This window comes from Halichondria panicea, chromosome 9 (assembly GCF_963675165.1).
Source record: "Halichondria panicea chromosome 9, odHalPani1.1, whole genome shotgun sequence".
NCBI classification, from domain to species: Eukaryota; Metazoa; Porifera; class Demospongiae; order Suberitida; family Halichondriidae; genus Halichondria; species Halichondria panicea.
In genome coordinates, this window is record NC_087385.1 from 6,830,255 (window position 1) to 6,844,694 (window position 14,440).

The 14,440-nt window shown below is 44.1% G+C and overlaps 7 protein-coding genes across 9 annotated transcripts in view; 2 read left to right on the forward strand and 5 right to left on the reverse strand.

The window, feature by feature from the left end:
- Nucleotides 1-1,301, forward strand: part of LOC135341853 (uncharacterized) — a 32,174-nt gene extending 30,873 nt beyond the window's left edge. Inside the window, exons 9-10 of the mRNA XM_064538524.1 lie at nucleotides 487-842; nucleotides 1,024-1,301. Of these exons, the coding sequence (XP_064394594.1) occupies nucleotides 487-842; nucleotides 1,024-1,146 (479 nt within the window). The 3' untranslated portion in view covers nucleotides 1,147-1,301. The remainder of the gene's footprint in view (nucleotides 1-486; nucleotides 843-1,023) is intronic.
- Nucleotides 1-3,413, reverse strand: part of LOC135341944 (replication factor C subunit 4-like) — a 37,197-nt gene extending 33,784 nt beyond the window's left edge. Inside the window, exon 1 of the mRNA XM_064538636.1 lies at nucleotides 3,402-3,413. The gene's annotated coding sequence lies outside the window, so the exon portion shown is untranslated. The remainder of the gene's footprint in view (nucleotides 1-3,401) is intronic.
- LOC135341877 (guanylate cyclase soluble subunit beta-1-like) lies at nucleotides 1,306-5,374 on the reverse strand. 3 transcript variants are annotated; one of them, XM_064538557.1, is made up of 9 exons: nucleotides 5,247-5,374; nucleotides 5,035-5,132; nucleotides 4,850-4,923; nucleotides 4,501-4,604; nucleotides 3,982-4,389; nucleotides 2,834-3,891; nucleotides 2,570-2,716; nucleotides 2,130-2,284; nucleotides 1,306-1,971 (listed from the first exon to the last, which is right to left on the reverse strand). In XM_064538557.1, exons 2-9 carry the CDS (start codon nucleotides 5,035-5,037, stop codon nucleotides 1,428-1,430), a joined length of 2,493 nt encoding a protein of 830 aa, XP_064394627.1. In that variant the 5' UTR covers nucleotides 5,038-5,132; nucleotides 5,247-5,374; the 3' UTR covers nucleotides 1,306-1,427. The 3 variants fall into 3 exon arrangements, with proteins under 3 accessions (XP_064394627.1, XP_064394626.1, XP_064394628.1); XM_064538556.1 differs by having other exon boundaries at nucleotides 5,035-5,089; nucleotides 5,247-5,348; XM_064538558.1 differs by having other exon boundaries at nucleotides 5,035-5,152; nucleotides 5,247-5,318.
- Nucleotides 5,375-5,512: 138 nt separating this feature from the next.
- LOC135341892 (uncharacterized) lies at nucleotides 5,513-8,654 on the reverse strand. Its single transcript, XM_064538574.1, has 11 exons — nucleotides 8,511-8,654; nucleotides 8,373-8,447; nucleotides 8,195-8,319; nucleotides 7,996-8,140; nucleotides 7,731-7,895; nucleotides 7,476-7,601; nucleotides 7,356-7,420; nucleotides 6,986-7,181; nucleotides 6,265-6,914; nucleotides 5,867-5,966; nucleotides 5,513-5,804 (listed from the first exon to the last, which is right to left on the reverse strand). Exons 1-11 carry the CDS (start codon nucleotides 8,577-8,579, stop codon nucleotides 5,628-5,630), a joined length of 1,893 nt encoding a protein of 630 aa, XP_064394644.1. The 5' UTR covers nucleotides 8,580-8,654; the 3' UTR covers nucleotides 5,513-5,627.
- A 62-nt stretch (nucleotides 8,655-8,716) lies between these two features.
- On the forward strand, nucleotides 8,717-10,940 carry LOC135341931 (intraflagellar transport protein 57 homolog). Its single transcript, XM_064538619.1, has 10 exons — nucleotides 8,717-8,922; nucleotides 8,979-9,087; nucleotides 9,362-9,415; nucleotides 9,463-9,516; nucleotides 9,564-9,628; nucleotides 9,690-9,972; nucleotides 10,032-10,184; nucleotides 10,234-10,347; nucleotides 10,497-10,640; nucleotides 10,766-10,940. Exons 1-10 carry the CDS (start codon nucleotides 8,762-8,764, stop codon nucleotides 10,853-10,855), a joined length of 1,227 nt encoding a protein of 408 aa, XP_064394689.1. The 5' UTR covers nucleotides 8,717-8,761; the 3' UTR covers nucleotides 10,856-10,940.
- A 116-nt stretch (nucleotides 10,941-11,056) lies between these two features.
- LOC135341965 (uncharacterized) lies at nucleotides 11,057-12,160 on the reverse strand. Its single transcript, XM_064538658.1, has one exon. It carries the CDS (start codon nucleotides 12,059-12,061, stop codon nucleotides 11,213-11,215), a length of 849 nt encoding a protein of 282 aa, XP_064394728.1. The 5' UTR covers nucleotides 12,062-12,160; the 3' UTR covers nucleotides 11,057-11,212.
- Nucleotides 12,161-12,225: 65 nt separating this feature from the next.
- LOC135341939 (cyclic AMP receptor-like protein A) lies at nucleotides 12,226-14,423 on the reverse strand. The gene is made up of 14 exons (XM_064538632.1): nucleotides 14,272-14,423; nucleotides 14,124-14,176; nucleotides 14,020-14,074; nucleotides 13,913-13,969; nucleotides 13,774-13,855; nucleotides 13,604-13,691; nucleotides 13,461-13,550; nucleotides 13,321-13,401; nucleotides 13,189-13,267; nucleotides 13,074-13,121; nucleotides 12,837-12,919; nucleotides 12,662-12,750; nucleotides 12,529-12,599; nucleotides 12,226-12,471 (listed from the first exon to the last, which is right to left on the reverse strand). Exons 1-14 carry the CDS (start codon nucleotides 14,347-14,349, stop codon nucleotides 12,301-12,303), a joined length of 1,125 nt encoding a protein of 374 aa, XP_064394702.1. The 5' UTR covers nucleotides 14,350-14,423; the 3' UTR covers nucleotides 12,226-12,300.
- Between the last annotated feature and the right edge of the window lie 17 nt (nucleotides 14,424-14,440).

The window sequence follows — 14,440 nt, forward strand, 5'->3', positions numbered from 1 at the left end:
CTAACTACATAACTTAGAGTGCTTGTACTTAATTGTGCATTGTCACAATTAAAATGTGTTTTTTGTAGCCCCTTTGAAAGGTAATGATGTGTTTAGATCTACTGCATGTACTATGTGAATGTTGTCATGTTGTTATGGATTCTTTGGACGGCCATAATATGGGTTCGGGTTGTCCAATTTTAACTGTTTAATGATTTTCTGGTAGCTTAAAGTGAGATCTTTCAGATAGAATATTAAAATCAAAGATAATTTTCGAGGCCATTTTTAGCAAAAAAAGCGTGGGTATAGGGTGGGGGAAAATTGCAAAATAGGGTCCGATAAAAAAATTGAGCTGAACATATTATCATCGGAAAGAGCTCTTTCTAAGCTTTCAGGAAATCAACAAAATTGAGATTGGACGAACGGTACGCAAGTTATTGTCGTTCAAAGAGTTGTTAAATAAACCTTGGGCAATTGCTAATTCTCCTCTACTATAATCCTCTGCAGGATTGCCACTCGATTTTGACATTGAAGGACCGCTCTCCACTACTGACAATGTGTTTGTGCTTGGAGCTCGTCCCATTACATCAGGCTATGACATGCTTCTGGTTGGCCAACTCTCCGGAATGGTCCTCATACCGTCGCTGGCTCCACCCAACTTTTCTATGTGTATGTTGAGTTGTCTGGAGAGTCTTGTGGCTGAGACCAGTGGCACAAGTGTAACCGCCCTTCCCTTTGATGAGGCTGGTCGTCAGCTGGTACTCAATGGTCCTACCCACCCCTCGGACTTTACACAAGTCCTCAGGGAATTGCTCTACCTCAACTTAGCTCCTGACATTAACCTTAACAGCATTACCCTGGAGGTGAGTACTGGTTGGAATGCAGTAGTATTATAGGTACATTCTTATTGTATAGGTACTAACCAGCGGCTTGCATTGCAGCATTAAAGTATAATTATTATAATTATTATGTTCCTTTTATTTATTACTTGCTTGCATTCATTAATTCATGCTCTGGAATAATGAGTGTGTTGTGTTGCCTTAGGTGTTTGATGGCCAGAGTGCCACCTCAGGCTCAGTAACAGTGACTCAAGGATTAGCTGCTCCAATGGGACGTCGCAGGAGACGTGCAGCATCCAAACCAGTTGAACCAGAGCAGCCTGTCTAACTTATTAGATTACGTAACTAATTGTAGTTTAGAACAACCGTTGATCGGTACTGAACATAATTATTAGTAGATTATTTTGAAGCATAATTATTAGTAGATTATTTTGAAGCATAATTATTATGTGCAGTAGATCCATTAATAACTGCCAAATTGAACATGTCAACAAATTGTAGAGCATTCTCAACAGAAGGTGGACTGACTATACACGGATGGTAGCCATGGTGTGAAGGCATGACATAAAAATCTGAACACATAACACATACTTAGAGATACAAAAATAATCAAGATATGACACATTTGTTCCTTTCTTTGGAGTGAGTTCTGGCAGCTGCTGAATCAGTTAGTGGTTGCTCCTTGGAAACGCTTGTGCTTGGGGGGTCGGAGATAAACAGTGAGGAGACTCCGTTCTGACCATTAGCCTCGTACGGTCTCCCTTCAGGACTGATGCGTGGGGAGACATGGATCACTTGTGTGGGAGGACGGACCATTTCCGGTCTTGGACTGAGTCCGTTGGTAGAGGGTGGCTCCCCAAAGGGATAACTTGGCAGCGAGTTGTGTGGGGGAACAATGGTGCATTGACTGAGTTTGATGAACGAGTTGCTACCCATAATACCCATGCCACTCTCAATAGACTGCCGGTGAACGTTGGAGCTCAAGCCATTCGTATCCTCATTACCGGAGTCTGGTTTAACGTAGATGATCTCACAGACTGCACCATCAGCACCCGGCCTCTCCACAAAGTATGTCTGCTTGCGTCCAAGTCCCTTAATTTCGATAAGCCCTCGACTGTAGAACACAAACTGTTCACCTTTGTCCTTGAGCATACTGCAGAGGGGGTGCAAAAAAGCAACATACAGTACAACAATAATAATAGCACTAACTATGAAATTGGACACATCATCCATGCAAAAAATTCAGGCTTGAGATTTGTTCCAGAATTCTTTATACACTATAGGCAGATATCCTACATGTATAGCTCTCACTTGTAAGTGGTGCCACTCATGTGGATGTGTCCGGCTTCCCCATGACTCTCCATCCGTGATGCAGTGTTGACAGTGTCCCCAAACAGACAATAGCGTGGCATCTTGCGACCTACCACTCCAGCGACCACACCCCCAGAGTGGACGCCAATACGGATCTGGAGAGAGAGAGAGGGAAACATGAAAATTACATAAGTTGTTGTAGCAGTTCTGAGCATGATTATGCACTGTATCAAGAAATGTGCATTCTTGTGGAAATTAGCTAACACTGCCAAACAGTTTTGTAACTAGAATTTAATCTCGTGTAAACACAAAAATTGCTGTCCAAAACTGTTGTATTACATCTGAGCATAACTATGAACAAGGAACATAAAAATAGCTGCTCTACTGCCAACAATGTATTAATTTAATCCCATGTCAACACATAGAGACTAGCTGCTCACCTTAATAGGTTCATTGTCAACTGGGTCCATGACGTTCCCAGCCTCCTCTCTCAGAGCAAAGGCCATGTTTGTGATGGCAACAGCATGGTCTGTAGAGGTGTCCAGTAGACCAGCTGCCACCATGTAAGCATCTCCAATGGTCTCCACCTGTAGGCAATGTGTGCAAGCACAAAGCTCAAGTGTACATGTATACAGTTGCATACAGTTGTCATGTCCTATAATATTCAATAGTATTTTCACACATAATATTTAACGATAGCACACCTTGTAGACGTTGTGCTTCTCCAGTTGGCCATCAAAGTGTGTGTAGAGTTGGTTGAGCATCTTGACCACTTGAATGGGTGTGCATCTGTTGCAGATGTTGGTGAACCCTTTGATATCACTGAACAGAATCGTCACCTCGGGGAACACCATTGCACTGACTTCTCGATGCTTCTTTAACTCATGGGCCACTGATTTAGGGAGCATAGCGTGGAGGAGGTCGTCCGCTCGAAGCCTCTCTTCCTCCGCAATTATCTTTTGTTTCTGAAGGTCTTTCTTTGTTTCTTCCAATTCTTTAGAGATGCCCAATTCGACACGAAAATGGCGGTTGAGTAGAATAAGGTCTCGAGTCACGTCGTGTATTGGGATATCACTGAGATAGAGTCCTTGTTGCTCCAACTCCTCTATACTTGTAACCCGGGGGGATGCAAGGTAGAGCAAACTAGTATCACTGGCACGAGAGATGGGGACCATCTGACCCTTGAAGTGGATGACATTACTGTCGTTGACTTCTTCACCACTAATTGAGTAACTCTTTATTCTCAAGACGAAGATACTGTACATCGATCCAACTATGTTGTCGTATGTTAGCTCCATCATTGGTCGATGGAGCGCAAAGTGCTTCGTCAGCATGTCTCTGTCGAGGACGGCCTCAGGAAACATTCGAGTGAGGGAAGAACCCATGGAAATAATTCTCAAGCTTTTGTCAAAGGTGATGTGGAAGGGAAAACATTTTTCGAAAAGTGCTTGTGTGATGGGCCATGTGTTGAGCTCTACTGGAAAAGTACTGGCCCTCCGAGAGGCTAGTCGTGAGAATGATATCCCAGGCAGTACAGGTGAGGGCAGATCCCCGTTGTTATCAGCGATACCAGCCCTCATTAGACTCTCCTTCAGGCTTTTCAGCTGATCGGGGGTGCTTTCCTTCAGGCTGTCTAGCTGATGATCGGGGGTACTTGGTTCCATCCTAATGAATGGACATTGTGCAGCAGTGGGAGAGGGTAGGTTGGTTTTAGGCGGCAGAGGGGAGACTGCCTTTGAGAGCAACCGGTCACCAGACAGACCTACAGGGCAGGAGGGGGCCATTGATATTGCGATGATAATATAACATAATGTACGTGGCAACAATTGCATGGTTATTATGCTTCACTCACGTTCAAGATAGCCCTCATATCTAGAGCTCTCTTTCACCACAATTTCGAAAGTGTAGTGATGACATAACTTCTGCTTCAACTTCTCGTACTTCACCATCTCCATGGTGATATCCAGAGAGTAGTAGTCAATGGCCACGGCCTTTACGATCCCCAGCACGATGTTGCTCAATCCGTATCTATGGGAGTAGTAATGAAGTGTCAGCCCGGCATTGGTCTTCAGACAACAGAAGGAGGGTGCTTGCATCTTAGAGTATGTGTAGGAGAGGTGGTCGTGAAGGGGGTCAAGGTTTGCCAGGAAACCATACAAGTTGTGTCCGAGCGTACGGAGCATTCGACTGTGGCCAGACTTTTTGCACGTCTCAAAAAAGAAAGCACCAAACAGCTCCATGATTTTCTCTAATGGTATACCTGCAAGAGTGTGCATGTGATGATGGGATGAGTTGACTCCAATAGTGATAAGTGACTATTATACACCACACCCACACACCCACACACCCACACACATGCCCACACACACACCTAGCTTGTCCTGAGCCATGAGTCCCACTCTGCTTAAATAGCTCTCATCGTAATAATGTCGGTCCAATATCCCATCCACAATCGGGAGACATTCAGCCTCCTCGCTACATGGAGACAACCATGCAAACAAATTAATACAAGTATGTTTTGATAGTCAATTAAGCACATTCCTACATGTAGCACAATAAATGATGTGTGTGGGTGAACGTGACAGCTACGTCGGTCATGATTCACTGAGGGAAAACTCCGTGCAGACTAAACAGTGCAAGCTCTTATTAACACCGGAAATGTTTGGAATGCAATTCACAAATTACTATAGGTAAATGTTTTGTTTTAGTTGCCCACTCACCAAATCTCTCTCCAAGCGTCCGCACCGAACTTGTTAACAACAAGCGTCCGCAGGGTGCTGTAAATAAACCCGTACTGTGTGTGTGTGTGTGTGTGTGTGTGTGTGTGTGTGTGTGGGTGGTCGCGATGTGCAGAGCATATTACGGGTCTATGCAACCATTGGTACACGTACTCACAACCACTCACCATTCTGTGTGGTCTTGGCTGATCGAGTCCAGACAAAATGCATGCACTGTGTTGTCTAGCAGAAGTAGCACAATTCAATCTGGAATTCACACCTTACACTGTGGTGTGGTATAACTGCCTGATGCATGCACAGAATAGCTACAATGTATACATAATATTATTATTAGACAGACTAGATCTAGTTCTCACAATAGGTACTTGCTATAACTAACCTTTGAGCAACTGCAGCCTCGAGCTCCTGCATGCAGTGTCTTGACTTGAGCTGAGATCAGAGAGTCTAGACTGATTCTCATAAACATTAGGTTGCAACATCAAAGCTGCAAAATGGGGGAGGGCAGGGTACTTACCTTAATGAAATTCATTGAACATTGTCAGACTTTCCTGCACAACTTCACACCAATCAAAGGTGATCCGCGGCTATGCCTCGAGCAATAATTATACAATAATACATGACTAGTGTGTGGGTGTATAATGGCTGTTTAATGAAACATGATATAATCTCACACCTGTTGATTGGGAGGTCAAAAACACGTACAGACACTAAAAAACTAAAAAACACTACCAAACGAAAACACTGTCTTAAAAATTTTATACTAAGTGTTGTCCTGAGGTACTTTGGCTATTCTGAGTTCTACCAGTTGAACAGCTAGCTGTGCTTCCTCTAGCAACGTGAGTGGGAACTGTGCCTTCTTGATGAGCCGAGCGTGATCCGCTAGTTTGCGCCTAGCCTTGTCCAGACCCTTGTACTGTTCAGGGATGCGCTCATAGAACTGCAGGTGGTGGGGTGTGTGGGGGGTAACTCGTTAGAGATGGTTGGGGGGAGGGAGCTTACTTTTCTGAAATGACAGAGTTTGTCGTACAGATCTCTTTTGTCAGGAGTCTTGAGAACGTCTTGAAAGATTTGGTTGATCCGTGACAGCTGCTCCTCAGCTCTGCATGGCAACAGTATTACAATTAGAGTTTATATAGCTATTAATTATCTACAATTACGTATAATTATAATTATACATGTACTGTATTGGACGCCCACTCAGGGAATTAGCTGTAACCACACCTCATTAATTAGCTGTAACCACACCTCATTGATTAGCTGTAACTGTTTAATGATTTTCTGGTAGAGATCTTTCAGATAGAATATTAAAATCAAAGGTAATGGTGTGGTAAACCACACCTTATTAATTAGCTATAGTAACAGTACCTATATGCAATTTCGATGATGCTTCAACTCACTTGTGTTTCCTGTCTGGCTGTCCAGCAAAGTGGTCGGGATGTAGTTGCCGTGACTTCTCCCTCCTTGCACGAGTTAGCTCCTCCAGGCTGGCACTGGACTCCACCCCCAGTAGACCATAACAGTCATTGTTCAACGCTAATCTTCTCAGCTTCTCTAGAGTGTCTGCCACCTCATCGTGCTTAGGAATGTGTGCTGATAACCGACGAGTTGAAATGGGTGTGGTGAGAGGGGAGGGATTGGTTCGTGTTCGAGGGCGTCCAGTGTGTTCCAATGATCTCACTGATGGTAATACAATATTGGGAGGTTTGTGTGGTCGACTTGCCGCCTCACCACTGGATTCCATCCTCATTATAACTTGACTCACATGACTTGAAGAACTGCTCGTATGTTCTGAAGAACTTACTGCACGATTATCACTTGTTGAAGGTGGCTTTGGTTTGACAGATGGTCTCTTCTTAGCTACTCGTACAACCACTTCTTCTGGTGACTGTTTGTGTTTATTTTTGACCTGTGTACTCTGATCTTTGACCTTTTCAGTGTCTGTATTGAGAATGTCGTTGGATATTGACCTTTGACTCCTGAGAGAGGGAGTTCGATTCCCATTCAGCATCGAATCATCCTCCGTCTGTGTTTGAGTATCTGGAGAGATCTTGTGTATGGAATGGAAACGCATATTAATACACACACAATTGAGGTGAGCTAAATAGTTGGATAATATACCTGTTCCCTCATCAGAGGAGGTGAGGTGAGTGTGGCCGCCTGGTGCTGCTCAAAGATTGGGGGTGTAAGTTTCTCTGAGAGTTGGGTCTGCGATTCCACAAAGTTCTCTATATCACTGGAGGCATCAATCTCATCTATAGTCAGGACTATCTTGCTCATTCCCTCCAGGTACACAGGTGCTGTGTTGGACAGGTTCCTGCAATGGAGTATGTGCTATGATAGAGCATACAACACTTACATGTCACTTGAAATGCAAACATTATTAGAGAAAACGTAAGTCAACCACGACAGTAGTGTACACAGTGGGAACCACACCTGTACACTTTAGGTCAATTATTGCTTGTATTTCAAGTGAGATGAATTAGCTTACTTTGTGAATTGCTGTAATGACTCTTTCAAGGTCTTCACTCTCTCTCTCTCAGTCTGTTCCACTTCCTGCAAGCAGTGAGCAGATACAGGCACCACCACACCACAAGAGTAGACCACTCACTGTGTACAACTCCTCAATCTCCCTGTTGAAGATCTGGTAGATCTTCACCAACTCTTCGTGGGCTGATTTGTAAGCCTTTTCCTGTAGCTCCAAATCTCTGGTCATCACTGCCTCTTTGTGCTCCGTCTGGCAGGACATAAATATTTTTTATTCTATGCATGTTAACTGTGTTATTACTGTTATTTATCCACTTAAACCTTCAATGAAAGTATTATTATTATATTATTATAATTATAAGCTAAATTGCATACTTACCATTTTCATTCTTATGACCCCTGGTTGCTGTCCATCTTCCCCATCCATTCGTCCACGCAGTCTCAGACAAGTGTCCCCCATCTGCTGGTACTTGGTCTTCTCTTTGTTGTGTATCTTCTCAGCTATCTCCACTGATGTCCTCAACTGCTGGGTCTTGTTCTTGAGCTGGGTGCCAACAACACAAACAATCAAAAACACGTTGTTCCGTGGAATGCTTATTAAGGAATCTTCTCTCCACATGCAATTGTACAGTCTGAGTAGTTACCTTCATCCGCATGTCTTCCAGTCGTGGCAGGAGTGTCTGCAGTTGTATCCTGACTGGTGTGAGGTAGCCCTCCGCCTTGTTGGCATGGTGGTCTGCCAACAGGGAGACCTCGGTACCCAGCTGCTGCCAACAATGCTTCATGGTTCTAGGGGAGAGGGAGGGTACAGTGTCTGCATAGCTACAGAGAGATGGGACTCACCCAGTTTCCTCGTACGGCTCTGATCCCAGCCACTGCATGAGGATATTGGAGTGGAAGGTGTAGGCGGAGCTACGAACAAGGCGACCAATCGACTGTGAATATGCCAGCTCCACATCTGCCATAGACTGCATGAGAGAGCTTACTCTCACATTATTAGTACTGGTAGGGATCAGCTTACCTTGAAGAAGTCTAGGACACAGCGTACAACTTGCACACCATTAGAGAACTTGTGGGAGACCACTTGAAGAGATCCCTGGGAAATCATACAAGTACAACCGTTAGAGTAGTGCCTTTCATACTCATAGTCTGAGCTCACCACGCCACAGAGCTTGTCCATTCTCGATCTCTTTGAAATTGCACAGTACAGATCTACCATGTACCACATGCACACAGTACATGTACAGCATGCATACAGCTAGCTAGCTCACCACACCCACATATTGAAACGCATGACAAGGGGGTTCCCCTGCAGCTGTTGTCTAGAGGGGAAAGGTCGTTCATACTTATAAATAGAAGGGCGTTTATTAGAGTAATGTTACCACAGATACTGGTAAACAAAGCACACTAATGGCAGGACAAGAGGACACGAGGAGAGGTGGAGAGCCCGAAGAGAGCCCGCTACTGGCTTACTTGGTCTTCATTAAGATGGAGGAGGTGACAAACAAACTGAAGTTACTCAACTATGAGCAAGAATTCTGTAAACGACTCAGATTGAAGCCATTCTCAAAGTGAGAGTAACTACTGTCTGTTTGTGTACTAGTGTAGAACACGCTGTGTCTTGCAGGCATTATTTTGCTGAGTCAACAAATCCTGGAGAGCAGTTTCATACGTTCTCTAACCTGTCTGTGTGGCTTATCAACCACCGAGGCAGTAACCTTGACCAGCCACAAGAGGTGGGCCATTGTACACACATGTCAGTAACCTTGACCAGCCACAAGAGGTGGGCCATTGTACACACATGTCAGTAACCTTGACCAGCCACAAGAGGTGGGCCATTGTACACACATGTCAGTACTTAGTATTAAACCCTTCACTGGACGAACTATACAGTCAGTAGAACGGCCATATTTCTGTGGAATACACGGAAATATTAATGTTCCTAAAATGCTTCCTGAATGTATAGTTTCAAGGGCATCTATCCCCGTGCTTCACTTTATTCCCTTGTAGTATGATGACCCCAATGCTACTGTGGCCACCATCATATCAGAGGCCAAGCAAATGGTAATATTGTATGTGGTTGTATAGTGTTTACTACTGTGTGTTCCTAGGGGGTGGCTGTGGACTTTGCCCCTGGTAAACTTAAGAGTGGAGCAGGTGAACAGGTGGGTGGTAGATGAATGTGGTAGAGATACAATTACTAACTGCTCAGGTTGTGGACATACTGGACGGTCTGACTAGTAAAGCAATGGAGGCCTCCGGATTCTCTTGGAAAAGGTAGTCATATTCCCCACACCCACACTCCTCACACCCCACACTCCTCACACTCCTCACACAGACCTGTGTACCATGATGAGAGCCAAGAGGCGGAGGTGATACAGGAGGAGACCTCTGAACTGAATCTGTCTCGCCTAGAGGAAGAGTTTGCTGGTGATGGTGAGGCGGCTGACAGTGACGACGATGGACCTGTATATCTGGATCTGACTGGGCTACAGACTGGGGCTAACAGTGAGGGGCGGCTAGGAGAGGCACTAGAGGCTACAGTAGATGCCAAGGAATGGAGACTGGAGGTGGAGAGGGTTATGCCTTCATTGAAGGTCCATGTGCGACAGGACAATAGAGTGAGACCTAGTTTAGTGTGTGTGTGTGTGTGTGTGTCAGTATGCTGCTGGTGTTGTAGGATTGGAGAGCCCATTATGAGCAGATGCATGCCCACAAGGAAGGTATAGAGTCTACCCTCTCTGAGACAAAGGTCTACTTAGACAAGCTGCACCAGGAGATCAGTAAAACACTTGAAAAGATTGGCTCCAGAGAAAAGTACATCAACAATCAGGTATGCATGGAATGGTGTTAGTATGTGTTGGTGTGATGTGTGTGTGCAGTTGGAGGGTCCTGTTCAAACGTTCAGGAGTAGTCAGGACAGACTCTCTGAAATAAGGGAAAAATACAAGACAGCCAGCACCAGTGTCAATGAACTGGCCAGGGAATTGGCTCAAGTAAGTATCACACAATACATTAAACAGAGGGTGTGTATACATAGTGCAATCATGTATTCCATTACAGTCAAATTCTTTTCTCTGCATTGCATGGTTACAATTTTTAATGAATACACACACGCACACACACACACACACACATTTCACAGGTGAGTGAGGAGTTGGAGGTTATAAAGGCAGAGATGGATGAGAAGGGTACAAGCATGACTGATTCAGGGCCACTGGTCAAGATCAAGCAGTCCCTCACTCGACTCAAGGCTGAGAGCACTCAGATGGAGGTCCGACTGGGTGTGGTGAGTCCGACACTGTAGCTCTAATGGGCAACTGCTTGTACTCATGTAGGTACATAGTATGCTTACATTAAGTGCAACTGTTGACACCTCTCTTAAGTGCAACTGTTGAATTGATATGTCTACAGGTTGAGCATACCTTGCTAGAGGCCAAGTTCAAGAACAAGACTGCTATTAAACAACAAATGAACGCTACACTAGTGGACAATATGTTCTGAAATGCATCACCCTCATATACAGTTGTCATGTATCTATAATATCTATGTTGAATAATATTATTGTTTGAGTAATAAGTTGAAAATCTTCGTTGTCAAGGAGGGGTAGAATTTTTAAGAGGTTGCAGAGGCATTAGGTTTGGAATGCACACTGTTTGATATTGTTAATTTGTGTTCTGTTCAACTCCTTTTTGCTTCACATAATAAAGTGGTAGAGACAATTTGAGATAATTATATTGCATGGGGCATACTAAAATATAAGATTGGCATTCATACAAAAATAACATGGCATACACCTACAAAACTTTTACATCACATACGTACATTTTACAATCAGCTATAACGTTCTGTGAATGTCCTTTATTTGCTTGATGCAAAGTCCAGTTGAGGTCGGTTGAAGGCGCAGGCTACCATCTCTGGTTTAGTACTGGGTAGCAGAGTGTCCAAAGGACTGAACTGAGCCAGGACACCGAAGTGCTTGCTGGCATGAATGGCAGAACCTGTCTTGGGTTGGAAGGAGCTCGTGCCCACCACTTCAACAGAGTCTAACTTGTATCGTCTTGTCTTGAAGAATATTCGATCTGGGCGGCCAGCCCCAAAAGGGTCTTCTTTCACTAGTAGGTTCTTTTCCGGGTCGTAAGTGTTTCCATTTTCTGAAGTATTCCCGGGCATACATAGCCAGGCGTCCCTCCAGCCTCCTCGCAATGTGAGGTCACCATCAATGTCCCCATCTAGACAGAAATCTCCAATCACAAACGCATCCTCATCGTCAATAAGAGAGAGGAACACTTCGTTCAATTGTCGCTCCCTTAATTCTGAGTCTTTGAGAGGTTGCTCCAGGAAGGTAGTACTGATATTGATGACGTGGGCTTGCTTCTGCTTGTCGTACATCACATAGTAACCTTTCTCCATGACCTTGTGAGTAACGTTCTCGTGGAAGGCCACAGTGGCTGAATCTTGAGGTGGGTAGGTGGAGAACAGGGCCACTGTCGGCTGCTTTCTGGTCTCAAACTTGTATGGGGGATGTATGACCTTATATCTAGCCCCCCAGGTAGTTCCACAGACCTTCTTGATGGTCTCGTTATTTACATTCTGTAGAGCAAAGAATTCTGGACGTTTGTCTTTGATAATTGCTCCCAGAGCATCCAGTCGATCTTCCAAGCGAGTGTTGGGTATATCTGCACCCATATCCAGTGTTAGGAGCTTCATCTTGCTGTGTATTTCTCTGGCTAGCTTGCTACCAGCGCTGGGGTATAAATGGAACTAGGCCTTTAGGGGTATGCTTAGGGGAGGTGGCATTCACCACATTCAGTGTACACAAATGAATCTCATTTAGTGAGCATGCGCAAGCAGCCCCACCCATGAGAATTGCATGCAAGAACAATGTAATATAACAGGCTCTAGCTTTGCGGTAATGGAGTAAATGGGTATATAAAAACAAAACACAGTTAGTGACTGCCTAGATACAGTTTGTATGATCCACTAGTTCCATTTATCCCATCCTCGGTGAGGTCATCACTGACAACTATTGAGCTCAGTGACCCACCAACCTCTGTACTGCTCACCAGTGGGTACTCTTTGATCTTCCTCCTCCTCATTGTGCGTTGCAACAGTGCAGCCTGGAGGAGAGTTTGGACACTGACACTACACAAGCTGTAAGTTGCATTGCTTCTAACCTTGATCTGGTGATATGTTATCCGAGACCTTGTTGTCTTGTCACAGGCAAACACAAGTGCATACAGTGTACCTATATCAAGTAGAATAAGGACACTGTGTGTTAGTGGCTTCTATAAAGAGCTACTAGCTTACCATGTAGAGTCAGCATAAAAGCATGAGAGAACCAAAACCAAAAGTTAGCAGGCGAGTCTGGGTCAAAGAAACCGAAAGCCAATCTTAACCTGCATGCCGGAAATCAACGTGTACAATGATGATACAGTAGATGTACGTACTCCATGCATGACATGATATGACATTCTGAGCTCACCTGTTCATTAATGGGAACAACAGGATCACCAGGTATATCCATGGGAACAGGACAAGGGGGCGGATATCTTCCTCCCAAAGTTTCTAGTTAGTCAAATGATTTGCATCGTTGCATCACAGTATAATTATATAGTAGTACATTACATGCAGATATATAATTCATTGTATACAAGCCCATTGGTACAAGTTGCTGTACTAACCATCATATTTTGATTCGACAACACATAATATTATAGACCTTTTGAGCATCCACTTGGTGATTGCATACGCCCTGGTACTTGTTCCTCTGTGAAATGACATGCATGAGCACAATGAGCACGCTAAATTGTCACCGACAGAACCAAACAACTCACTCTGTGTCTGGTGAGGCAGGCAATGGAGATGAGGACAATAAGCAAGATCACAGATATGATCCATAGCGGCCCGTAGAACCTGCACATGCAATGTCATAAATACACTCTTGCTTTTAGCATGTGTTGGCTTACAGAACAAACTGTAGTATAACTCCTGGTATGAACACCTTGACGGTGTCGGACCTCTCATCAAATGAGGATGATTTTATCCAACTGCACAGCGCATGAGAGGAATGAAAACTAGCAAATATTGAATGTTGTGTGTAACTGACCACCATAGTCCAGAGGGCCCATAAGAGTTTTCAATGAATGGTAAACAGCAGAGAATTGCAGGCACTCCGATGCAAACCACAAAGTAGAATCTTGTAAAATGAAGTCGTCATGCATAAAAACAAAATTATTACACACAACTTACTTTTCGAACTTTTCCGTTCTCTTTCCAAACACAGCATTCCAAAATATGTTGAACGTGATACAACACACCCAGAGGAATGAGAACCAGTCTGCATACATGCATGCAGGGTAATAATAGGAGACATAAATTTTATTACATTATATTGAGAGCTGGGGTAAAAGTGTTCTCACCAAAAAACAGTGTCCATATTCCTACAAAGATGCAAAATCCCTCTCCTCCATTTCGTCCTTGGAAGGCTATTCTATAGTCACTCTGCAGTGTAGGTCGGGGTTGCATAGTATACAATTGTACAGCTTGTATACTTCTTACCACTGCATATCCTAGACTCTGGAAGAATGCTGCAATACTGAGGTAGAGGATTAATCTCTGAGGAGGAGGGGAATGGACAGTGTTGCATGGTTGTACAACAGACTCACTTGATGGAGGAACTTGTACTTCTTGAAGATGAGAATAATGAACACCACAAATGTACTGAGAGGATATGGTTTAGATTAGACACTTGGCTAACGTATGAGCTTACCAGGCGAGCATGGAAAGGATAGCTACTGCACATCGAATCCAAAAAATTATGTCCTGTGTGATAATTTAGCATTATAGCTAGGCTGGACATGCACATGCATGCAGTGCAGTAGATGTCTAGATCTGCTCTATAGTCTTTCCACACTTACACACTTGAAGTCATCATTGAAGGTTGGATGGCACTGTCCATATGCAGGTGCCTCTGTGCCATTGCCACTGCTCTCCATTGTGTGCTGTGTTGTTGTGCTAGCTATACAAAATGTACTTGGAACAATGGTGCAGGTGTTCAGCCACGCCCTTCTTTTTTGCCTGCAGAAA